Here is a 27,154-nt window from a genome sequence, read left to right on the forward strand (position 1 = left end):
CTTTAATTTTGGTTTCTACAGAAATGAAGAGGACAATTGTCCACTCCTGTGCCCTCCTGAATATAAATGTGATGTCTTTCACTTACCATGGGTTCTTTTTCTTTCTTTGTTTGTTTTTAGCTAAGAAGTGCTTTCGTTCCTCTGCTGTTCTTAATGGAAGAGAAAATGGAGTTAAAAGGGCATGGCTTCTCCTTTAGGCTGGAGTTTGCACCAAGGCTCTTTGGTCTGTTTCTGTTCTTCGTGTGGGTTGCTGAGGACTGGAATTGGTTGGGGCAGTAGGAAGTGCACCTGGGAAGCTGAGAGGGAAGGGCACAGCAGAGGTGTGCAAGACTAGTGTCCTCACTGTATAAAGTATGCACAGTACTGGTGCAAGCTCTTCTCTAACTCACCATCCCATCGTTGTGGTTTAGATTAGTTTAATTCTGGTAGCATTTTAATGTATGAATGAAGGGGGAGTGAGATAACTGTGGAAGAGCCCAGTGTTATCTTGTGAAATGTACAAGTGAGCTGGAAATCTGGGCCTTACTCACATTTTGTTATTAATATTAGGACTTGGTTTTGTATTTTGGTTACTTGAAGACTAGTGCAAAGGGTTTTTCTTCCCCTCACTTTTGCTTATCTGATATTTATCTGTGAGTGAAGACTGGTTCAAACCATGATATTTAGGTGTATGTTTAGATAGTGATTGATGTTGGGGGTGGGTATTTCCTGATACTTAATGATGGTTTAGAAGAGTTAGTCATCATTGGCCAGGAAATACCAACTTCAGATTAGATTGAGTTCAATTATCTAAAAGATATTTCAGTGTCCATCTGAATGTGGTATGTTGCCAGAGACATTGTGTTCATAATAGCATCTTGTTTTAGTATTTAATTATAGAATTAATGGCTGTATGTGGGTTGTGTGGGCTATAAATATGTTATCTTGAAGTCACTACCTCTGCTACCCCAAGTTTTGGGAAGTGGTCAGGCAGTGTTGCCTAAAAATTGACTAAAATTCTGTAACTGCAGGAAGTTTGGTTTCTCAAATAAAAGAATACTTAGTACTTCTCTCCCATCCTGCCCTTGGCCAGCACAGTTGCCATCTCTGTACATTTTGCAATATATTTCAGGTTGCAATTCAGACTGCATCTTTTCAGGTTGATCAAGTTCCCTTCTACTTTCTAAATGGGAATGATGGTTCTCGCTTTTAGTCCCATGTACATGCATTAGTTTGTACTTGGCATGATAGAAATAAGTATGTTTGTTTAAGAAAAATGGACAAAAATGGCAGAAGTTAACATATACGACTACCAAACAACTATACTATGTATGACCAAATTGGTGTGTGTGTTATATTTTCTGACATTAAAAAAAGAGAAGTATTTCTGAATATTTGTAGACCACCTTTCCAGAGATACTTATTTCTGGATACTTGCTCTAGTCTTTACTGATGAGGTAAACCATGCTGACTGAATATATTATGGGAGTTCAAGAGGTGTAAAAACCACCAATGACTTCTGTAATTCAAGGCTGAAGGGAGAAATTCTGGAAATGTCTTCTGCCATTTGGCTTCTTTCCTTCTCAGGACAGGTGAATTTTTCCAGCTCTAATATTTTAAAAAACATATATTGGCACTTAGCTGTGTAATTCTAGGTGTCTATGCTTCCATTAAGTATTAAGCTCCTTTGGAATAGACTGAAATGTCCTGCTGTCTAGGCTTGAACTGTCTTATTAGTACACCTTGGGATCCTGTCTGCACAGTTATTTTTATATGTGTGTGCTGAAGGGTAAAGTAGCTCTGCCAGTCACAAAGACAAACTTGAATGAGCAAAAGCAGGATTCAGGAATAACACTAAATTAATTTTATGGAACTAAACATACTATATGCTGTACATACCCAATGTTTCACTTTGGACCTTACCCTGCTCCTTCTCAGATGTTTTTTACAAGCTTCCTTATGTTATCAGTTAGTACAGCTGGAGCTGGTAAAACCTTGCGTAAGCCTTGAAGATGCAGAGGAAATGAGGCATCTCCAGTGGCCCACTGGTGCACTTGCTCAGGCTTTGCAGAAAAGGCAGGGTGTTGCTGAAGGTTTCTCTAGCTGTTGTACCCAAGTGGAGGACTGTTGGTGCCTCCTAAAACTCACTGGTTTTCATCCTCTATCACAGAAGGATGGACTTCATGAGCACATTAACTGCAGGGATTAAAAAAAAGGGGGGTTCAGTAGATTATATTTTTATTTGGTTGTGTCAGTTGCTGCTCTGGTGGAATGTAATAAGTGACAGCCACAGTAAGCTGTGCTAACTTCTAAAGCAGGATATAGCTATTGCTTCTGAGTTGTCTTAAAGTATTATGACTGTAGTAGTTTGTTAGAAAATGTTTGTTTGTTTTGGAGTCTCAGAACTGATGCAGGCACTACCAGAACCTGTGCCAAACAAGGCAGCTGAAAGCGGCTTTGGTTTGTGTACGCTGCAGTGTTTCCCAGCCCCGAGTTAGGTACCCTGGCTGTAGCCTGTGAGGCTGTGTGCAGTTGCTGTAGGTTTCCCAAGGTGTTTCAGTGTACCTGACCCACGAGGAAGGCTGGCCAGGCCCTTCCTGCTGCGTGTCATATCTGGATGCCTGATGTGAGGGGGCGTGGGCGTGAAGAGAAGGGAATTTGCAGGGAGTGTCTCAGGGCAGCCTGTCCAGCAAAGCCTGTGTCTCAGCTACATTCTTGCCTTACCTCCTTCTCTTGCAGAATTATATCTTTTCATGCTCTGAATTCTGGGGAACTGTATCATCTGTGTAACTGACCAAGTCTGTAATGGGTAGTAATCTGTGGAGTCCTTAGAACAACAGGTTTTTTTTTGTTTTGTTTTGTTGTTGTTTTTTTGTTTGTTTGTTTTTGTTTTATTTTTTTTTTAAATAGTAAGTAAAATGCTATGGGAGCCAACAGCTTAATACTATAGGTGAAAGTGAATGTCTTGTAGTTTTCAAATCCTGGATGGACTGGATTCAAATTATAGCAGGAGGTATTTGTTAGCACTTGTCTGAAATTAAGAGTGTATTCTGTGAGTTCTCATTTCTTTCATTAGTTGTGTAATCTGTTTATTCCTTGAACTAATCTTGTGAATTTCTCCATAATTTCTTAAATACTGAATACTACATCTTTTTGTCTTAAGATTTTGTGAGCTTTAGCATTTGAGAGATTCTATGAAATAGAATTCTCTATAAAATTGTGGGACATCCTCAGGACATTTATTCCTTTTTAAAATGTGTATCCTAATGTAAGTGAGAACATAGTGTAGAAGATCTTTTTGTGGTCTTGGAATTTATCTCAACCTAGACCTTTAAATTCAGTGAGATCTTTAAAAAGTCCCTCTAATTGTTTGCATAGGGAGAATCTTTAACCACTTAAAAGAGATTCAGAAAAAGTTACTAGTTACTGATATGTTGAAAGTTTGAACCTTTGAAATGTAGTACAGTGTAAATAAACAATAGGTGTTCTTACAGTGTATTTAGTAGATAAATTTAAATGTTTCTTTAGTTTGAAGACTTGAGTCTTGCTTGGATTTGGTTTTAAACATCATGACGCTGATGTTATCAATATGCAGACTCAAAATCTATTTCTTCTGTGATGCTAATCAATAACTAGTCACTATAAAAGCTAGATAAGATGTCACTTAGCAATAGCTATGCCAACAATGCTTTTTTATTCATGTTGTTATTTCCTTACTTTTTTTCTTCTCAGTCCTAGGACATAATGCTTAGTCAGTAATACTGACACACATTGCCTGCTCCCATAATCTCTGGGTAATTATATCTACAAAAAGCACATTGTTTTTTTTCTTTCCCATTCCCAAAATAATTTTATAAAGGAGAATTAGTCTGAGGTTTAGGTTCTGATTTTGTAGCAGCGTGAGCATAAATTAACTTCACACAATGATCATCAACCTGGGATACTTGGGTTTTACAGAGGTGTTCAGTCATCCCTCTTGCTTGCCCAAATCCCTTGGGCCTTTCTGGAGTCTCCTTTCAAACCGAACAGGAGCTCTGCTGAGAGCTTCACGTGTCATAGCTGTTTTAATTTTACTGACATAGGCCTTTTTATGTGTAACAAAATACTATTATCCAACAGGAAATGCAGTCTCCTACTGTGAATCTCAAGACGATGAAATATTTTAGGAATGCTTTCTAACCTTCTTTCCAGTATCAGGGAAATAAGTATGTCAAATACTTATCAAATGCTTCTCTACCCCTTTAGGAAAAAATGTTTACAAGTTTGCTTTAGGTGTCTTCACTCTTGTGAAATGTAAGACAATTTTTAAACTTCTATTCAGATATTCATGTTTTTGTAAGTCCTGGGTAGGTTCTAAAAGAGGAATTTAGCAGTAACAAAATTTTAAAAATCCTTTTTATTAGAAAAGACACTCACCTATAGAGAATATTTTGAAAAGTAAAAATGTTCTTAGTAGAAAAACATCCTCCCCTCCCCATGAAACAAACAAACCACAAAAAAAGGGAGTAAGACAATTTAACTGCAAAAACTGGAGGAGATCACATGCATGTTCAGCTATGAATATATCTTAAGCTTGGGCAAACTTTAGGTATGTTCTGTGAAGTTAGCTCCTGTGGTCAGTCACATCTTTTGGGATTTTTGCCTTACTAGTTAATCTGTTTTTTCACACAGATTTTACTTGTTCTATGTAGAAAACATAAATTCAGTAGCAGGATTGTATGCATTGGTGTATAATACAGAAAGGGGATTTTTCTGTAGCCCAAACTTCTGATTTCTTTCCCAGCCTTATTTCTTGGTTGCTCTGTTTCTGTGAGAGTTCAGAACGTACAGACTGTACGCCCTAAAGCAGGCCATTTCCTGAATCTCCTCTTATTTCTTAATTTTGTATTGCTGGAACTTTGCTCAGTGTGTAATTGGTATTTGGGTCTCCCACATATGGCTCCAATCTCCTCCTGTATCTCCAGCCCTGGATATTTATAGCAAGCCCGCCTCAATGCCTTATTCCAGCGGTGAGAAACTGACTCAGAGCACATTGTGATTCCTCCTGCGCCCATGTCTGTGACCAACTGTGGAGTTCTGGCATGCATTGCATTCCTGGGTGTGGTTGGAGGACAATCCAAGATAACCTCGGTTATCTTGGCTTTGTTACAGCAGCCTGTTGCATTTTACAAGTTCATGTTAGAGGCTATGAAAAACATTCAGTTCCAGGCTCTGAAGTTAGTCTGTCACTTTCATCTTTAGTTCTTTTTTGTAAGAATTCAGGGAGAGAGAAGTTCTATGATGATACAAAAGGCCTGTGTAGATCACTAACTTGATACTTCAAAATATTGGGAATAAAAATTATGTAGTTGTGATTGCTTGTCAGCTTTAAGGTTTAGACTCCAGGGCATGCTGAATTTCGTCCCATTCTTTCTGCTGTAGTTTTCAGGGTTCGGGATGCTTCGTCTTGTACCATTAGTAAGTTTATTTTGTCAGAATGACTGTAATGTTTAATATTAAACTTCTAAAATTCAAGTTGGTTGACCAAGAAAGGACGCAGCCTTGAGTTAAACTTGAAAACAGAAAGACCAAGTACAGGAAAGAAAGTGAACATGGAAAAACCCACTGTAGCTGTCAGGCATGATGGTTGGACTGCAATCCTTTCTGGTGATAAGGCACTTCCAATAGGCAATGTGAATATGAGTGTCCTGGAAACTGTTGTCACTAAATGGTGTTGTCATTGCTCAGACTTGAGACTTTGAAGGGCTGAGGAAATTCTGTCAGTTTGTGTAGTCAGACACTGTCTACTTTATAAAGTTGTTTCTATACAATCCCTGTGTAAACAGTGCTGGTGGTCAACTTCAGAGGGTGTATTTCACAACAGAGAGAGGTACAAAAGGAGAACATTATTTTTGCCCCTTCCTTTGTAGAGTATTTTCTTACAGACAGTAAGGGAACAGCATAAGAACTCTGAATTCATTAATACTTAATTTATCCTTAATTAAAAAGGAGTGACTTAAGTAGGCTGCCCTTGAAAATAGTTATTACATTTCCAAATGGATAGATTTCATTGAAGAAGCCTTCAGTATGTAAAATGCTGAGTGTAAATAACTAAAGAACATGTTATTGCATTGATGATTGATCTTTTTGGGTGATACTTGAGTTCATCAACTTTGCCTCACCACTGCAAAATATCAACTTGGTGTTACTCTTAAATCTGGTTAGTGTGAAATTTGAGAAAAAGTGGTCTGTGGCTTGCAACAGCACTTTTTGAGGCATGTGATTCAAATGACCGTAGACACTTGCATAATTTTACTGTCATGAGACTAAGCTGGTCAGAGAAACATATGTAATAGCTACTTGGCTGTTTCCATTCCTAATGTAGGAATCCAACTTCTTAAGTCTCGGTGCTGGTAAAGCTGTGTATTTGTTTGTAGCAAGGCCTTATATAAAAGCTCTCAGTATCTCTTACCTGCAGTGGTTAGACTGCTATAATGTTGAAAAAAATCTCATATAGAGAGATGAGTTTTGTAGTTTTTGTCTGAGTACTCTTTCCTTTTACAGAAGGTAATACCACTGAAGGGGACCACTGCCTTTAGATGTGCTGTTTGTTTGGTGCAGTGTGTGCAGCTTCAGAGTTCTGCAGGTAAGATGCTGTAGTGTAGATGATCTCAGGAGTTTGAGCTGGGAAGATGCAGTGCAAACCATAAGCAAAGTAGAAGGGTGGACTCTGTAATATAGATAGTTGCAGTGCCCCTGGTGGACAATCAGCCTTTGGAATGAAATCTTACCTTTGAGAATTAATGTGGGGTATGAGCAAATGCTTGATTATTGAATGGCAAATAGAGAGGCCTTAGCCATTCAGCTGTAGACAGCCTTTGGTTTTCTCTAGTTTTGTTCATGTATTTTTGCAAGACACCAATTGTCATTAGTTAGCCAGGTGTGAAGACTGCTAAAGCTGCCAGGGGAGTGGTGCAGTTTGAGCAGACTTTCGAAGTTCTGCCATGTGCACTGATGTTTTCTGCCCAAGTGAAATGTGTACCTTTGGTAATCTCAAAGTGACATTAGGTGATGTTTGGTCTTCCAGGGGCTGTGGTCAAGATTGACTCTTCCAGAACTTGCCAGCAAGAAGGGATTATCCCAAGATTCTGAATTGAAAAGAACCCACAAGGATCCTCAAGACCAGCTCTTAAGTGAATGGCCCATATGGGAGTTGAACCCACCGCCTTGACATTATTAGTTCTACATTCCAACCAACTGAGCTCATCTCAGTAGCACAGTATGCCAACTTCTTAGGAAATCTGATTTTCCTAGAGTAGAATAAGCTCACTTCCTACCTCAGTTCAGTACCTATGTCACCAAGTCACTATTTGCATTCCTTGTTTTTTACTTCCGTTCCTGTGAATTAAGGAATGTATAATTGATTCCTTGTGAAGGAAGGTGATGATGTCTCCCACCTAATTTTAATGGCATTCTAAATGGTGTTATCTATATTGCCAGTGTCTTATATGCTGCCTATTGCATAAGAGAAAACTGCACATTCTGTAAGATTAACTTCTTTAAAATTTTCTGGACTTAGAAAGGGAAGGCAGGGCATACTGTTAAGAATGGCGATACATGAATGGAGTAGTAGTGCTACAGTCACCTGCCAGAATAATGGAGGTGCTGTTTGAATCAGTGGACTCTGTGACTAGTTGCTGGTGAACATAAAACAGTTGTGACTTTTATGGTTGTGTGAATCTGGCAGCACAATATCGAGTGTCCTTTTCATTGAGTCTCTATCATGCCTGCCTTGATGCTATGTGTCAGCTGTTCCATTGCAGGCATTTTTAGACTGCTTCCTCTTCATCCTGTCTTCGGTTGCCCAGCTCAGTTGCCACCCCAGGAAGCAGCTGTCTTTTTTGAAAGTAGGGTGATGTTCTCCATACCAAGATGGCAATGCAATGCACATGATTTTATCTCTCCTCCTGGGCAGTAGAAGCAGGACAGTTTCCTACTTGCCCCAGTTGTAGAGCTCATACTGCTTTTATGTCAAACTCACTCATACCAGGAGTGAAATTTGTTACTTGCCACTGTCCACATCCATCAGCAGGCAATGCAGAATATGGCAGTGGTAGAATCTGAATTATTCAGGAGAAATTCATGTGAGTGATGCCTTGGTTACCTTCTGCCACTTGCTCTGTAGTGTGCTGGATTTTTGAGGAGTGACTTGTAGAAGTGCACTGTGCTGTAGATGTGGAAAGGCTGCCTGTTGGGTGCAGGATTTCAGGGATGTCAGGTGATATTTCTGTCTTTGCTTAGCTTGAAGCTTCATTGATTGCTTTGATGGACTTGAGAGCGAAGACAAATTTTCCTCATTATTTTTTGTTTGACTTTTCTTACTCTTTTGCCCAGCAGTTTAAAGTTGGGAAGATGAGAGGTATTGTATGATTCAAGAGGCTATTGCAGCCATGTGGTTTTCCAGCATGTGTTACTTATGGGCAGTGCACTTTCTGGGACTCTTTGCCACCAAGCCCTGTGTGTTGCAGCAGATCGTAGCTGTTTTACTGTGAACAACACTTGATTTAGAAAAGTGAGAGACGTGTGGGTTTCACTGTTCTAGCCTAGCTGAGGTCATTCAGTCAGACTGGTGTGTTGTGAGGACTGTTTGGCATCACTGTAGCTGCTGAATTGCCACTGTCTGTAGTCCTGTACTGACTTGTGGGCAGCCTGATCTCCCTCTGGGAGAGCATGACCTGCCATGCAGCTGTGAAATGCATGTCACCTTCGGAAGGAGACAGAACTGGGATCCCACATATGATAGGCAGCATCCTGCTTTGCTTAAGATCATGATGGCAGTGAGGAATGTTAATTTATATACCAGGAACAAAACTACATACCTCTCTAGTTTGGGGTGATGTTAATATAGAACTTTTTTTCCTGGTTTTGAACAACTGTAACAAGATGGTCAAAAGCTCAATTTGTTTGAATAATGAGCATCTGAATAATATTTGCATAATGAACATGGTCTTTCTGTCCATGTCTCAGCTGACAGCTTATTTTAAAAAGAACTAATGAATGCAATATGCAACATTTCTCTAGTTCTTATCAGCCCTATCTGACCGAATGTTTTACTGATGACTTGAGATGTTTCTGACTTAATTCAGCATGTATTGAGTGTAATTATATCTTCATTTGAAGCTTTTGAAATAAAAACACCTTTTCATGCTCATAATATTAAATTGACCATTTATTTCCATATTGGGGCTGAAATAAACATATATTTTTATTTAAAAAATTATTTTATAAAAATAAAAAATAGTTTAGAATCAGTTAGGTGGGAGAACTGTTAACAAAGAATAGTGAGACAGTTTTGTGAATATTTATAGGATTTTGGTATTCATGGAAGAGGGTGATAGTCTTAGCTCTTTGTATAGGTAAACTGGGACCCTGAGAGGCATCACTGGCATTTTGAGATGCACATCTTAACTTTGTCTTTTAATGTATGATGGGTTAACTTTTAAAGTGATTGGTTTAACTTCATCTCACTAAGTGTTCTGTGTCTTAGTGCACTAAGAGTATGGGAACAATTTTGATCTTAATTTCCAAATTCTACAGACAATTTCAGTGGAGGTTTTTCATTATTACATGAAGGTTATTTTAAACTGTTTGCATAGAATGCGTGTTGTGGCCTTTTCTTAATAGTAATTTTGAGATGGGAGTATAGCTTGTGAAGAAAGCACACATGCAAAGGCTCGTTCTTGGCTTTTAATGCATGTTTGTTTTTTGTAGCAGAAATTCTGTGCTGATCTTGAAAGAGATAAAATCTGTATGCTAGCAGAATTAATATGGGGAAGAGAAAGCTAACAGAAAAAAGTATCACCAGGAAGGTGATACAGTAAGTCTGAATCCATTATATTCTAGTCCATTATATTCAAAGACTTGACCTTCTGAATTACCATAGACTTAGTTTTGACTAGCAGGTAAAATGCTGATGTGAGTTCTTGCAGTTCGTTTGGTAGGTAAAGCAGTTTTACAAGTTTGGAGCAGTCTGTCTCAGGTAGCAACATGAAATTCACATATATACTTCCCCCCCCAGTGTTATATTAGATGAACTGGTTTAAATATTGTTTACAATCTGGAATTTAAACCCTGTTGTGGTCTTGGAAAGACCAAATATTTTGACTAGTTAGAGAAATTAACATATTTGCTTCCATTTCTTAATTAAAGCTTTCATTAAAAAACTTCATTATCATGAAGGAATTTTGTAATAATTAATTTGATTTTAGGTGAAAAGGCTACAAACAATCTCTTTGGATGTATACAGAGTTATTTATTTAGAGAAATACATTTTCATTGTTAGATATACTTAAAGTGAACTTTCTTTTCCCTTCTCTGGGTTTAATGGAAGTAAAAAAAAAAAAAAGCAATCTGGAGAGGAACTCTGGGATTTATTGATGTCTGAAGCTTTATGTGATAATTCTCGCTGAGCATGTAGTTGTGGATTCATAATATATCATTGTTGGTCAAAAATAATGTGTTACTAATTTTAATGACCATCATGAAATCTGGTAACTTCTGGGGAAGGAAATGTCTGAGAGATTATTATCAGTGTTTAAGAAAACAGTGCCTGTGAGATATTTTGTAGCAATAGCAGTTGAATTCCTATCTACCTCTAGCCTCCATAACGACTAACATTACTATCCTGACAAGCAGACGGCTTTAAATGCCAAGTAATAGGGAGAGGGAGTGGGGGAGAGAAGTATGCATCTAAGAGCAGACATGAAAAACTTTACTTTGAATTCTTCCATAAAACCTCAAACCTTAAATGCAGACTGATCAATGTATCCTCTTATCACTTAATTCCATAGAGTTCATCTCTTCCCTTCTCTCCCCTCTTATCCCAAATTAAAATACACAAACACTGACATTAGTAAGATGAAAGGTTTTGTCATAGGTCTGAGAAGCTTCAGGTCTGTTGCCATGAATTAAGAAATTGACTGGAGTTGTGGTAAATTGGTATAATGGCATAATAATTCCAGATTGTGGGGTTGTTCTTTAAAATAAACACTTGAGATAATCTAAAAAAACATTATGTTGTGAGGTACAGGGAGAAAATGACCTAAGTTCCCACATGAAACCCTTTATTGCCCATATTGGACTTGACCGTATCACTTTATCATCTCCCCTTTGTTTCAGTCCATAGATTCCTTTTTATTTTTTTTTTGTTTGTTTGTTTTAAATATCCATGGAGTCATGATTATAGCTTCAAGAGAGAGGGATTTTAAAGAAAAGAACTATAGGAGAATCTGAGGAGGGGAGGGAAAAAGTTAGTCACCAAGTGAACGTATTCTTGCTGCTGTTACATGAACATTGTTCTGGTAACTGATTCTACTACACTTGGGTTTAGGGTCTGTTTTTTTTTCCCCCAACATTATGTACATCAGAATTTTATGAAGGTAAGTGCTTATAAAAGCCATTTCTTCAGTTATGTTGCTATATATAATTTTCGAAATCACTGAAGTCATGCTTAAATCTTAAGGCTTTGCAGTAAACAGACATGGGAAATATTAGGCACAAAGTGAGGTTTTTCATGTGCTGTGTCATCATAAGGAATGCTAGTTGTCTAAATACAAAATGGTGCCAGAAAGGTGGAATTGTGTTGGAATTCTCTGTTTAGACACCTCTCACAGGGAGTATGGTGGCAGATTCCTTAAATGTTTCATGTGGCTGATGAAGCACCTGGCTCATATTAGACTCTAGAGAGGATGCAAAATATTTTTAAAGGTATTTAACTGGTGAGGGACTTCAGAAAGCATTGCATTCTGTGTGCTTAAAAGTATTTGTAGCTTGTGTCTTTAAGCTAGCTTCTGATTTGGTTACATTTGTGTAAAACAAATGGATTTGGGAAAATTCCGTTTCTTGTAGTGCTTTGTAAAGAGTTATTATGAGAAAAGTGTTATGGAACAACTCAAAACTTGCACTGGACAGGTGGACAAATGTATACGTTAATTCCTACTATAATAAATAAGATTTGTGTAAAGAAAAACGCATGTTCTTAGAAGTTAACCACAGTTGCAATGTTGGATACTAGAGTGAGTTCCTAAGATCATTCTGCCTATATTTTATGTGGAAGTGAACTTTTTCTGTTGTTAGGCTTAATGAGGGATGATCAAATGATTTTCTGATATTCTGACAGCTGGAAAAAATTACTGTATCTTTTCTCTGGCTCATTTTTATCATTAAAACCTGCCACTTCTTCACAAAAGCTTGGTGCAGCGCTTCACAATTTCACTTTGAATTCTAAATTAATATTAAAACTGCCTATTGTGTCATTTTCCCTCCTCCTTCTTTGCATTGGCTGCAGTAAAAAGTGTGGTTGATTTAGCGTGAACAAGCTGAAGAAAACCCACAGATAAGAGGGCCTTAATTATATTTAGCTATGGAGGATGGGAGCGATTGAAGTGTCTTGAGCTGCCATGTAACAGCTGCCAGGCAGTGACTGACTGGAGCGCTTGGCCCAGCGCAGTTGGGGTGTCACAAGGAATCATCTGTCATCCTGTGAATGACACACTTAGTGGCAGTTTAAACTAATTTTCATTTCGTAATTGAGATTGACCAAGTGCACCCATGGCTTGTTGCCACAATAATTCAGATTTTGTGAGCTATCTGGAATATACAGATTCATTTCATTTAAATGTCTTGAGCTATAAAAACTTCTGCTTCTGTGTGTTTTTTGGAAAGGGAGGTCCTTAGCGTGTAGTGAGGCAGCTGTCGGCGGTGCTGGGGCAGTTGGCTGTGAGCAGCTCTGCCGTGGTGCTGTGACAGCTGCAACACGAGGTGCGGCCAGCTGGACTGGCCCTGAAGGGACACCAGCTTGGGACTTGGGCTGCTTCACAACAAAGGCTCCATAGCACAGTAATTCTCTCTGATACACTCAGTGTTCTGGGAAGAACAGAAGATTTCGACATGAAGCAAGACTTCCCAGCTGGTCACATTGGACTGGCTGATTTCCTAAATGGATGGCTGCACCACCACCACTAGAGGTTCCAATAACTTTTGGAAGTTTCGATCAAATAATTCATCTGAGTAGTTTGGGGATTTTTTTTTTTTAATTTTCTCTCTGTTTTTAGTTTTTAAACTTTCCCAGACCTAGGAATTGTCCTGCGTGATTTTGTATCACAGAAAGAAGTACTGTTCTATTAAAAACTGGACTGCTGGAGGATTCTATCACTTTTTTCACATTTCCTACAATACAAGAACTGGAAAAGCATAATTCCCTTTTTATTTTCTAACATTATGACATTGTAATTGTTGGAGCTTTCTCCACTGGAAAATTGGTTTTCTGAGGAGAAGACCTTTGATATACCTAATTTGTCCTTGAGCTGAAGGTATTAAGTAGTCCTTGCTATCCTCCTTATCCTTGCTTCTTTCCTGCACCTTCCAGTTTCATTTCAGAGAGGGTATATTAACTACAAAAACTATATGGTATTGAAGCTGAGTGCAGTCCGGTCTTATGCTGCGGCATCCTGCTTGCTTTGCTCTGCTCCTTTCATATAATTATTTCATAATAATTTAATAATAATTTTAAAATATAAGTATTTCACAATAATATCATAATAGTTCTTAATACTGTTTGTTTATTTTACAATTAATTTTTTAGAGGACTAAACATGAGTTATGACCTTTCCTAGACAGTAGCAATGACTGAATTCATATTCATTGCTATTAATAATTACAGTGGCTTTTTTACCCTTCTTCCATATGCTTTTCTCCGCTGTTTTTATTACAGGATAATTTCTTCTTTGTGAGATGATCTTATATTTCTAAAATCAGTTTAAATTACTCCGTAACATTTTGCATCACCTGCAAACAGTTGCTGAACTAGTTTCTTTTGAGAGCATACATGAATGAATGAAACATTTCTGGTTGTGGTAGAGGAGAGCCCTCTATACCTCACTGTTTTGTATCTGAGCATGCCACTATGTGGATTTACTTAGTTTCTCTGTACCTGAATCCTACTTGCTGGCAGACTCAGCAGTACTACTGTTCATTCCCACTGAAGGTTTCTCATAAAGCTGATACAAATCCATGATTTGTTGTTCCAAATGTTTCCAGTATGTGGGCCTGGTGGGCTGTTGGGCTGGACCATGCTGTGGGCTGCTGTAGAGCAGTGTTGCCGGATCAGTTGGCCAAAATGGGGTTGCTTTTCCTTTGTGAAACATTGTCTATGAACCAAGGGTAAAGCTTCACTATGAATATTTTTTAATATCTTGCTGAAATATATCCTCTGAGTAAACTGGTTTAGAGTGCAGTTGGTTCCTGCAATGCGTGCTCTGGATCTGTAGCTCATTTTGTCTGCTCTTACCTAAGAGCTGGAACCAAAAATACACAAAATCTCTTACCTAAGAGCTGGAAACAAAAATACACAAAATGTGTGTTCATATGTTTCTGGACTCTCAGTAAGTAGGGAGTGATCAGGTCAACAGCACAAAGATATGACTGACTGATTTATATTTGACCCTGTCTGTTACTAAGCAGCAGCTCTTTGGCCTTATTTAGTCAACACTGATTATTTGCTTATAAAATACTCATAGGTACTATGGAAGTAAGTCCAGTGTAAAAACCTAAGATTTATGATTGCTCTACCAGTAAAAGATAGCTATTTTACTTGTAAAATAGTATTTTTTGAATTTTGAAAATACATTTATTTTTGTGGGATTTGACATACATAACTTCAAGCTGCAGTTTGTGGAATTGGGTGATTAAAGAACATACCTTTTGGCTGTTTCAGCTCTTTTTGTACTTTCTTCTATATCTAATTTCATTTTGAAATTCAGCATGTATTTGTAAAGATACCTTTTAAACTGAGATGTTCATGTTTGAAAACTGTTGAGTTGTCTGATATTTAGCTGCCCTAAATATAAATTATTCACTTGGAAATGACATGGCTTGGTTAGGGAAAATTATTCACATGTGTGTGGATGAGCTGCAAAGCAGAATTACTTGAACTGCTTTTCACAAGGCACATAGCTAGTGTTTCTTTGCTAAAATTCTGCTTATTTTTGGTTATTATAGATAATATATTTCAACTCACTTTGTATCACATCAAGTGTTTAGGAGACCTGCCTTCCACCAGTGACTGGCAGTTTGCAGGGTATTTTTAGAGTGAGCCTACAAAACAAGGGGATTACTGCCTTATATCTCTGCTCTTAAACCTCTTAGCATATTGTTTAGGACCATAGTCAGAGTTTGCAGTTGCTGTGGTGTCTGATGAATTGGGACATTTGCTTTATAATAGTTATTAATGGAGAAAATGAGGCTTGCTTTCTTTTATTTGCTGAATTTCACAGGTTTGTGAGAGGCAAGTGATTTATCTTACATCGGCTAGAAAGGGACATTGCATATCCTTAGGAATAACTTCCGCCTTGCAATTATCAAACTTGTATTTTTGTGACAGTTTAAGAGTCTGAATGTTTACTTTGGTGATAATTCTGTTACATAGCATTGTAGAATACTCACTCCTATGTTAATTGCTACAGTCTGGGGGTATTTATGTTTGAAAAGTGTATTTTACAAAATCCTAAACTTTAGGACAGGCCCTCTGGTAGCTGAATGTTTTAGCCACATAATTGTTAACAGTGTGTTGGAGTACAGTTCATTATTTCATTTCCTGATATTTCATAAGCTGTTTGCAAATTTTAAGTCTGGCTTTTGCCAGTAAAATGTTGCTGTCATAACATTGTTTTTTCCCCTTCTTCCACCCTCATCTGTGGTGCAGATAGAATTGTCAAGTGCTCTGGAAAGAGTTGTGGAGTGCTCACACGATACCTTAGTTCAGGTATAAGAGAGCAAGAAATCTGATGGATTTCAGGATGTCTAGTACTTCACATCATATGATAACAATGCATCACAATTTCAAAGAATGCTGTCAGAGACATTATTGTCACAGCTCTGATCTCTTTGGTCTTACATAAAGAGTTTAAGGTTGCCATTTCTGCTGTGTTTTCAAAGTATGATCTAAATATTACTTTCACTGCTGAAAGGTGAGTTTTCTACAGCTTCAGAAGACTTTCAGTTATGTATCCAATAATTTATCTTCAGCAAGGAAAATCCCCTTAATTTGAACTCTAAGTAATAATAATAATAACAAAATGTGTTTGCTGGCTGCACAAATGAAGAAATGCTTCACCTTTATGCATATTTTGATAGAATGGTTACTTTTAGTATTGTACTATGAGATGTTAATTGGGTAATGAAAGGGTGAATGGGTTGGAAAGCTGCGTGGTGAATAATGTGGTTAGTCAGCCTGTATTGCGAAACTGGGCTGTTAACGTTTTAGTGAGCATGCTCATACGGTTACTTGCCTTCATTTGCTTCAGTGTGACAGTGCTGGATTTAATTAGATTTTATGGGGTCTAAACTTACAAAAAGGCTCAAAGTTCTGCATTGAGAATCTGACACATGGGGTGACCTTTTCTTCCTTAGAAGATAAGGGTACTCTGTGTGCTTGTGCTGGTGAATAATTGCAGAGAAGCTGTTGCAGGGCAATTGCAGCAAGTTTTGGCTAACCTTTACAGTAGGCTTGGTGAGATAGGACATTACATGTTTTTGTACTGTGTAAGTGGGAGAGGAGGGGAGAACGTTTGCTTAGCAGCAATGCTTAATAAGGATTTTTCAGAGAACTAAAACTCCATCCTAGCAGCTTCATAATAGACAGGGGCAGACTATTTACTTTGGCAGCACTCAACTTGCTTTTGTAGCTTGCCTCTTTTTTATAAATGAAATGTTCTTACATTGTCATCTTAAATTTAGGGACTCAATTTGTATATTAGAGAGCAAAAGAGATCTAAATATTTTGAACTGCTTCTAGTTGTGTTTGTACTGCAGGTAAGCCTGCCAAACCCAAAGCTCATCCCAAGAGAATGACTTGAAACAAGCATATTTCCTCACTGATGTGCTCGTGTCCTGGTTATAGCCAAGATATACAAGAATGTTGAAGTGGCAGGAGTGAAATGTATTTTATTGGAAAAAGCAATGTGAAATACTCTTCTGGAATATGGAAGTGTGGGCTGTTCACATCTCCTGGTGAATTTCATAGTATGATTGAGGTTTTCATAATGCTTAAAAGATAGCTGTTAAACATTAATCTGTGGACGAGTGTGACCAGGTTGTCTACTTGCACAGGAACTCAGAGCCACTGAGCTTTCTAAGGATACAGACCTTCACAGCCATGTGAGGAATGTCTCTGGAGTGTATTCCTATTAAGAAGGTTAGATAAACACATTTTTTTCAACAAGCTTATTTTCACTTCCTCTTAGATGTGAAATATCAGGTAGCTTTGGTAGGAAGAATGCATTCTGATTCTGAAAGCTTTGATGTCAAGAAATGTGAGAAAAACATATTAGAGATGTTTGAGGTTTTTGCTCTGTGTTTCAGACTTTTTGGCTTGGCCCTTCAGCAGTATTAGGTGCATTTCACTGGGGAAGAGCACATGAGGGAGCAGATGGTTGTACAGCTGCTTAGCCCTCACCTGTGTATGGCCAGCAGGCAATACTGGTATAAATGAGACAGGTTTTTTTCGTTTAAATGACTTAACCTGATAGTATCAAGTTGACTGAATTTGTTTATATGGAGGCTTTTAAATTTTAGAATGATCCCTGTAATGCATTGTTCTTGAAACTGTATTTCCTTGCTGTTTGAAGTGCATACTTCTAGGAATTTTGTTCATGTGTCAGTAGTATCCTGGTGGTTCATGCTTGTAGGAGGACTTTGTACTACAAATCAAGAGGATGGCACCCGGAGTGGGTGGGTGTGTGTGGCACGGGATGTGTTCCCTCCTGCCCCGGGTACTCTGCATTTGTTGCAGGCTGTAGATAGTACTTTGCTCTTGTTTGACCCATGACTTATTTTTTTTCTAAATTAGTAAACAGTATTAAATTCTGAAAGAAAATGGATAGTAATCCCAAACCTGCTGAATGGTTTTAAAAAATTGAAGACTTAATACCCATTTTTATCCTTTGTCATTGCAAATAGAAAAGTTAATAGATAATTGAATGCAGATTAAATAACCTTTTTGAAGGCTAGAGTTCATAAGAAAGAGAAAAAATGTTTGTGCTGTTTCTTTGTCCTGAGTGTTGAAACTGTAAGTGGTTGCTTAGTATGAAATGCACAGTACACCCTAGCTTACAATCTAACTAGCTGAATTTGTGCATGCAGTTCAGGTACCCAGGTACCCATATTGTCCTTCTGCCCTGCAGATTCTCTAGTTTGGGTTGCCCGGCAGCAGCAACTGCTCTGCAAGGAACAGCTATCCACAGTGTAAATGAATTGCTTATCTAAAGGTATGGTTACATGGGTAAACTCTTGCACAGCTAAGCTCCAAATTTGCATCATCAGCAGCCTCCTCCTGATCTAACTTCAGTTAATATGAAAGCATACCCATTTCCCACTGAAGGGTAAATTGCTGGCTTGTGCTCACTGAAGGGTAAAAGTGAACACAATTGTACAGCAGAGCAGCTAACAAGACACGAATTAACATGCTGGTTTATCTTGCAGTAATTTGTTCTGCAGCCATAACCTGATGGTGCACAAGGCAGTGAAGCCAAGTGCTTCAACGTGCACTTTTATCCACGACAATGTTGTTTCTGTCTCTGTGGTTTCTGACAACTCTGCCCCTGAGCTGTCAGTGAAATGATAGAAGTGTAAATGGTAGTTTTTCTGTTGGTCAGAAGAATAATGATGCTTTAGCTCTTCTTAAATTGCCTTTGGAGCTCTGCTTCCAAAATACATAAATCTGCATAAAAATAAATGGCAACATAAATTTAAAAACTCATTTGTCTTTTTGATACCTTTTGTAGGTAGGTGCTTTGGGAAATGGTCTAATGTCTAGTCTCATGTTGAAATCTCTGAATTACAAAAGTGGTGGAGGTTTTCATGTTATGTGGGTAGTTTTGTTTTGCTTTTTTGAGGTTTGTTTTGCCTTTTTTTTTTTTTTCCAGTGGGAATGACCATTTAGATACTCAGCTGTCTGCAGTAAGATAACCTTGAAACATACCAGGACCCATGGTGGCTCTGTTTCCTTATTTCTGCAGAAGTCTCAGGGCTTTCAGCCTTTGTTGGCAGTTTGTCTCTGATGTAATGTTATGTTTTGTGATTTAATTAGATTTTGAGTTCCCTATCTTGACTTTTCACTAGGTTTTCTGAGTTCCAGACAAAATTAGTAAAAATTTCAGCACTTAATTGGAGCAATTCAAGTGCTTCTCTCCTGAATCCTCAAATATGCAGTCTGTGTGAATTGTTCTATTTAACAATTTCCCATCAGGAGACAGCTCTAGTTATGTTTGTCCTAACATGCATGTTACCAGCAAATTATTTATAGGACATACTGTTTTGCAACCTACTCATAAAGTCTGATATTTCAGAAAGCTGAAGTGTGGCCATTGGAGAGAGCTTGCTGGTTGCCTGAAAAGAAATTAATTTTGCTGTTTGTCAGCATTTCTACCAGATAGAATAAGCTATTTTTAAACTGTTTGTTGCCAACATGACTTGAAAATTAGAACACGTAGGAAAATGGGTTTGGTTTTTGGTGAAAAGGAAATACTTTGGGCAAAATGCCACTTCAGTTTCTCATACAAAATGTAGTTGAGGAACTCTTATTCTTATCCTCCCCTGGGGATTGAGATTCCTGGTCAGAATAAATGTCTGATAAGGCACCAGTCTCTTGGGCACCAGTAATGCCCGGGAGGGAGAAGTCCAACAGAATGCTCGCATAAACAAATGCTATGATAAGGCAATTAGACTGCGGTTTTTCACAAGTGGTACAGTGGTTGTGTGCTGTCCTCAGTCCTTGCTTTACTATTCACTGAAGTTTCTGAGATTCAGAGTTACCTTGAGATTGTCAAAACTGACAGGAGCCTTACTGCATCTAATTTTATCTGCTTAAGAGTCTGTTGCTGCTTTTGGCAGAGTGGAGTATCTGTCCATTTGTCCCTCACTGAAGTGCAGCGTTGGGCAGCTGGGCTGTAAGCCGTGTGCTGTCCAGATTTCTGCACTTTACACTGAAGCAGCTGGAGCAGTGGTTTTGCTCTGGCACTGCCAGTCTGCAGCAGGGACAAGAGTGTGTGTCTGTCCTGATGAGATGCCGTGCAGAGATTTGCTGCAGTATGTTTCACCTGCCCGAGGTGATTGAATAGCCTCCCCTGAAATTCTGATTCCTTCAGATGGATGCACAGTCTTCTGTCTGCATTTTGTAAAACAAAATACATAACTAATACTGCTGTAATGCCTCTCTAAGCATTCATGGAGAATAGAAGCTTTGCAGCTCCTCTTAAAACTTTGAGAATTGCCTTTGCACACTCAGAGATTTTAAAATGGCTTATAGCTTGTAAAATAAACAATGTTTATAGAAGAGTGTTACGGTTTCACCCCAGATGGCAACTAAACCCCACCCAGCCACTTGCTCACTCTTCCCGGTGAGATGAGCAAGAGAATCAGAAGAGCAAAAGTGAATACTTTATGGGTTGAGATAAAGATAGGTAAAACAAAAGCCACACATGCAAGCAAACCAAGTAATTAATTTAATGCTTTCCATGGACAGGCAGGTGTTTGGCCATCCCCAGGAGAGCAGGGGTCTGTCACATACAACAGTTACTTGGGAGGACACTGTCAATCTGAATGTACCCCTTTTCTTCCATCCTCCCTTCTGTCCTTCTGTCCATCTTTCCTTCCCTCCCCCAGTTTTACATGTTGAGTGTGGTGCCATATGTGTGGGATGTGCCTGTGGTCACTTGGGCTCAGTTCTCCCAGCTGTGTCCATTCAGAACTTTTTTGTGCCCGGCAGTCAGCTCAACGGTAGGGTGGAGTGAGAAGCAGAAAAGACCTTGATTTAGTGTAAACACTCCTTAGCAACAACTAAACTGATGTGTTATCAACATTTTTCTCAGCCTAAATCCAAAATACAGTATTGTACCAGCTACTGGTACAGTGGGAAGAAAATTAACTCTGTCCCAGCTGAAAGTAGAACAGAGCTGCTTCAGCTTATTGAGTGGTAAGAAATGCACATGTTTTTTATTTTGCATATATGTTCTAATCTCTAAATCCACTAAAGTAAATTCAAGAAAATATTTTATGTTCCTAGTTATGACAAGTATTTTGTAGCTATGAAGGCATGAAGTCAACACTTCTTTATAACTAGATAATTGATTGAGAACCCTTCAGCAACTTCCCATCCCTGCACTTTATACTGCTTGTTAGACCTCCTGGCTGTTCTAGGTACCTACTAGGGACAGTTGCCTGTAGCCTTCAGCATCCATCCCAGCCCTTCACTTGATTTGCATTTGGATTTGGGTTGCTTGGAGTATCACACCTTGTTGCTTTCAAATGCTCATCAAGCAACTTTGAGCACAGTATTTGCTGTAAAAATGGTCTTTGGCGTGGCTGTTTTCTAGTGTAGAAATACTTCAGGAGTTATCTTCTATGCTGAAAGGACCCAGAATGCTGCAAGACCCAGGAATAATGGAATTCAAATGCCACTGAACTTGTGCGTGTGACTATAGTGCTTATTTGCACTTAATTAACATCACCACACTTAAATTACCCAGTCTTAGTGATATACTGGTGTTTTCTTTATCTGTGGGTATATCTTTGAATTATTACTTATCTTACAATATTTCTTTAATAGGTGATGGAAAGATGGAAGATTGTAGAGAAATTGGCCAGTATCATGCTATGAAGATGTAGTGGGAACTGACTTCTTTAATTATCTGCTGCTTGAGGATATTCTGTAGTTTATTCAGTTTAATGGGAAATAAGCATATGTAATCCAATTAGATTTTGCTGCCTTGCATTCTGCAGCATCTTTTTTTTTCAATCAAAATGAGATGTCATCGTTCTGAGAAGGCTTCTGTTTCAGGAACGACAACCAAATCTTAAGAAGGCTTTCAGTATGTCTTCAATATTCCCCTCTTTGTATCCCATGTAATTTTACTTCTTTAGGTGAATATCAAGTCTTTTTATGAGTAGTAATTTCTCTGAGAGCTTCTTGGCTAACTATAGTTTGAATTAAGTAAAGGTGAGCAAGTCTAAAGCATAAGTTGGATTGTATATAGAAATTGATACATAAAGGAATAGTGTATATGAAGTTTTGAATTCTAGGCTTCCGAAGTATATTTGCAGCACTGTCTTCCCCTTTTGAAGAAGTGCATTTCTCATTTAGCTACAAGAATTCTACCAGTAGAGTAAGCAAGGGCTGGACTGTTTCCCTCAGTAAAAGCATGAACCTATCTCTTGTACTTAATGAACAGCACAAGCACCTGATTTTAGGAGCAGTTTTACAGCTATGAATCCTGGTCTTGCCTGAGTGCCTTGGAAGGTTTTGCTATTGGTGTCCTGCTTGGTTGCTTTAGGTAGGTGTTTAAATTTGGGAAGGCAGGATTTCATGTGCATCACTCTTCAGAGCTTCCTCTCAGCTATTTTAGATAACTGTATGCCCCAGTAATAGTTATTCCTGGGTGTAATGCTTCAGTTGCTGTGGAAAGATGTTAAGCAAGTAATGTGGATTTGTGTTTTCCATTTTGAAGTGAATACCCATCTTTCTCTGAATCTGTGTCCAAAATACTTTTCTCTCACAGGCCCTTCTATTAATCTTTACAAAAGCTGTGCTTCTCCGCAGCATCATTTCTCATGATAGTGGTTGACCCAAAGTGGCTAAATGTGTGTTTGGTGCCTATTGGCAGTATTCTTTTTTTCTTCTTCTAGGACGTGAAAATCTGAGAAATGAACAAATTACGGCAAAGCTTTAGGAGAAAGAAAGATGTCTATGTCCCAGAGGCCAGCAGGCCTCATCAGTGGCAGACTGATGAAGAAGGCGTTCGTACTGGCAAGTGTAGCTTTCCTGTTAAGGTAAGAGTTACTGTCTTTCTTTTGGATATCCATGAAGTACTCTTGCCATGAATTGTTATTTGGGTTTTTTTGGCAAGCATAGACCCGAGACATGCTTCATTACACACTGACCTATTTTACAGTTGGCTCTCATTGCAGAGGATGTGGCTTTTTTCTTAAAACCAGATGGCTCATGTAACAAATGCCTTGGAAAACCAGTCTGAGATATCCTACCATTATTATCTAGTTGAAATAAATAATGTAGCTTGATAGATGAGTAATACAATATCTGTCTTCATTTCTCTGGAAGATCAGAAATGATAGACCCCTTGGATTGCATGAAAAGGTACTCAGTTCTCTCTGTTAAAAGTGCAGTTGTGGTTACAGTTTGACTTGTAAGATAAGTGGTGGGCTGTGCTTGGAAAGCAATCCTTCTTCCCTCTCAATAATTGAAAATATTTTCAAGTAACACCTGGGATTTCAAACGGTGCATGAGGTTAGAAGCACTTGCTGACTTCTGAGAATGCCTCTGTGCTAGAATCTTGTGTGTGTATATTACAGACTATTAATGCATATGAAATTAAAATTACCTTTTAAAATTCTGGTAACTCATTCCAGATTATCAGAGTACTATAAATGAGTGTTTTCTTTTTTGTGTCCAATTCTCCCCCCCCTTTATTTAAGAAACAATAATTTAATACTTTAGAATAATATTTATTATTAATACTTAATAAATACCAGAATAAATGTAAACATAAAATTTAGGGTGCCTTGTTGGATGTGCTCCCCTTTCTTCCTCAAGGTACACTAATAGTAGAGCTACAATAGGTTGGAAGGAGATGACACTTGAGGAAAGCTAATGGGTTAAATATCAATGTACAAGGAACACACTCTATGCTTCTGACACCTATGGGCCTTCCATTAGTTTTTCTCTGTATTATGTTTAAAGTGATTTTGTCTGATAGTTTAACTTGTGATGTTGCTAGGAGGAATTCTTTAAACTGACTGTTGCATGTTTTTGTGAAGTTGTGGATTGGTAGGTATGTGGTAAGTATGAGAATTTGCACATGAGGTTAATGCCCTACTTTTCCCTACTAGAGTTGCTTTTGTGCTTTTACATATACTCAAGTGTATAGAACATTTCTAGTTCATGGCTGCTTGCATATTTTTGTCCTGAGTTATTTTTCTGCTAAGAGGAAGGAACTGTAATTCAGTACTGAACAGAGATGGTGTTTTGCCAAAGCTTTGAAAGTAACTGCTCTGGGAAAGCTCAAACTTAGATTAAGGTTTAACACTGTGTAGGAGAGAACAGAGCTGTAAGTTCGAGGATGATGATTTTTTCATAACTTAGGCATTACACAGGTTGAAAAGCAGAGTGCTCAATTTCTTGGCATTTAGTTTTATTCAGACTTTTTCAATCCTTTACTGAACACAAAGGGTGTGAACCACTCCACACTGTTAAAAGACTGACTTTTTTTAAACTCTCAGTCAGGACTTGCACTTCTAATGACAAGTGCTTCCTGTATTTAAATGAAGCATTCATCTATTCTGGGCACATGTACCCAAAGTCAAAAAAGGTTTTGGCCTATTCCGTGCTGAAAAGGCGTAGAAATTGATGAGTCTTTGCATCCTGTCATCAAAATGGGACTTATGTGCACTCATTAGTCTGCTTTTAATTGGAAATCACTGAATTAATTTAATTTGTTCTTTGGAAAAAAGTGCTTTTAAGGTAAATGTAAGGGACATTTATCGATTTGGTCAGAATGGTAGAGTATTAATATCCAAAGAACTTGCAAGTAGGTGAAAACTTAAATTCAGAATAATTTAATATTAAGAGGCATTTTATCTTACTTAATTAGAATTTATTGTCCAATATAGTATGCCTGGATATGGACAAAGTGGAAATTTTTATAAGGCTTGAGATGCAGAGTGGGTGTTAACTGGTGTTGAATAGATAGAGACAGGAAGTATGCAATTGTGAGGGAACAAGATAAACCAGATGCAGAGTCATCGCTTTAGTGGGTGGTACTGTATTTTGCTCACAGAAAGAATAGAACTTTGTGCTAGTGAAGGAGAGTATCCTGTTACGCCTGTCTTGGGTATTTTTTGGGAATTCATACATTCCAGGAAAAGTATGCAGTCTCCTGTGTCCTTAAATATCTGGTGGGGTGACTTTTCTTCCTGATGCTCCTCAGTGGAGCAGGATGAAGTGAGATATTTTGGGAAGAATGGTTAATGAATAGGAATACATTCAAATATGAAAGATGGTGAATATACCTGAGTTTTCTTTCAGTTTTGCAGTGGGAATTCCAAAGTGGTCCGTTGTCTGTAGTATAGCTGCCCAACCACACTTGAGTATGTTGGAGGAGCTGAGGAGGGGGTGCACAGTATTAGCCTATTCTTACTTCTTATGATCTGCTTTGCCTGCTCTCTAAAAATCGTCTGCAATTCTTTGGAGTTCAAAGCATAACTGAGTAGTAAGACCAGAATCTGGTCTTGTTTTCAGGGATGGTGAAGACTTCATCTGTACTCAGTGAAGATCTGAAAATTCTTAATAAATGTTGCTGCAGCTGTCTGTAGGATTTTCTGTTTGAAAGTAAAATACATGAGATTAGTGCAGTAGCAGCCAAACTGTGGGCTTGGTTACTTCTAAGGCTTACTATTTTATATAGGTAAATCACTAATATACTTATTTTTTGAGATAGAGACAGGAGACTAGTGCAAACATGTACAGGAACATTTGTTCTTGGTTTCTCCTGTTAAAAAAGATCTCTTAAATTGGTTTGGTTTTTAACTTCTTGCCTTTGGGCATTTATATTTCACCCAGAGCTTGGGTGTTTCTAGAGTCCTACCACAGATTTATCCTTTTTTAGACGTTACAGAGCATGTGGAAGCACTTTGAAAGTCATGCTGCAAATAGGATTTCATCCTGCCTTCAGGCTTCACTCTGTTAGTGTTGGACAGGGACTCCAGTAGCTGCTTATTCATTGTGCTTGGAGGATGCTGCACTGCAAACAGATTTAATATTGCTAAAAGATTTTCTATGTTGGCTGTTTCTTGAAGCTCTTCCTGTGCTATGTCCACAGCTGATCCTTATTATTAGTCACTAAGTGTTTAGTTGGATTTTGAGCAAATCTGATACATCTATGGATTGTCTTCCCTTTGTCACAAATTCCTGTTGTGTTCCTTCATGTTGCTTTAAAATTCAGGGAAGTAGATTTAATCCACAGTTGGTTCCCTCCAGTGATGTGTTCATAAATTTGGAGGTGGTGATAATCATAAATAAATACTGTTCCTTTTAATCAATAGCATTCCTTTTTGTTAACAGTCTGTGTTTTTCTGCTAATTGGTGGGGCTCTGTTGCAGGTAGCCAGGTATTGATCATATTTTCTGTCATCTTAGTGTGTGTAGCTGTAATTACAGATAGTTCTTCTCTGTGTTGGAAATCTAACCACACCTGAGGTGGTAACCTGACACTCAAAGATAGGGCTGTGCAATGGCTGCTGACTTTCCTGTAGTGTTCTTCTGCGTAAACTGCTTTGAATCTGCTAAAGTTAGATTGAAAGAGCCAGGGAGAGACAGGTCCTGTCTGTCTGCAAAGGTATGAAAAGGATGTTAAACTTGTGTTTAGAAAAGTGACTTGCAGACTTTTGCAGTTCCATTGGGAACTCGAATGGTGTTGCTCTCCTAGCTTTGGTGGTGTGGAGTCATAATACCTTGCAGCTTTTATAAGTGTTCAGCAAGAGTTGCCCTATTAGTGAATGTGGCACTGGTACATCTGTTGCAGTCTGTGCAGAAATCTGTTTTCAGGGACAAATTCTTTCCCACATCCTAACAAATTGAAAGGTAAATACTGTGTTTCAATAGTGAATCCTCCCTCTGAGAGAAAAACAGTACCAGATACATGCAGTATATAGGGGTGTTAGATGAAGAGATGGTATTTAAAATTATTTAGAAGTTGAATATTCTAACAGACATTACAGCTGTGCTTATCAGTGCTATAATTTATTTATGCACAATTTTATACATTAGAATTGCAACAAATGAAGTTCATTGACGTACACATTTTCAAACTTGCTTTCTTGCTCCAGACACTACCTCACTGAAAACATGCAGCTGTTCTGTGGTATAATGACTGAAATATTTGACACCAGGGCTTGTTTTGTGTGAAAAGCCTTTTCGAGTGTCCCTCTGGGTAAGTGGTTTTCATTCACACAAATGCTCTTTGGTGTAACTGGCCTGTGAAATTTACATCAGAAAAATTAGGTCATTTCCTTCTACCTAAGAGAACTAAACAAACAAAACATTTGCAAATTCTTGCTGGTTCTGACCAAAA

The 27,154-nt window shown here is 38.2% G+C and overlaps 1 protein-coding gene across 46 annotated transcripts in view; it reads left to right on the forward strand.

Annotated features, from left to right (window-relative positions):
- The window catches only part of NUMB (NUMB endocytic adaptor protein), a 96,584-nt gene that overhangs the window by 39,265 nt on the left and 30,165 nt on the right, over positions 1-27,154 (forward strand). For 29 of the 46 annotated variants that reach the window (XM_085581927.1, XM_085581942.1, XM_085581954.1 and 26 more), the window contains one exon: positions 22,696-22,839. The exons of 5 other annotated variants lie outside the window; for them this stretch is intronic. In XM_085581927.1, the coding sequence (XP_085438053.1) occupies positions 22,714-22,839 (126 nt within the window). In that variant the 5' untranslated portion in view covers positions 22,696-22,713. 12 more of the 46 variants (XM_085581926.1, XM_085581932.1, XM_085581941.1 and 9 more) reach the window with 6 other exon arrangements.

The sequence above is a fragment of the Lonchura striata genome, chromosome 5 (genome assembly GCF_050655825.1).
Source record: "Lonchura striata isolate lonStrDom1 chromosome 5, ASM5065582v1, whole genome shotgun sequence".
In the NCBI taxonomy this organism is placed as follows: Eukaryota; Metazoa; Chordata; class Aves; order Passeriformes; family Estrildidae; genus Lonchura; species Lonchura striata.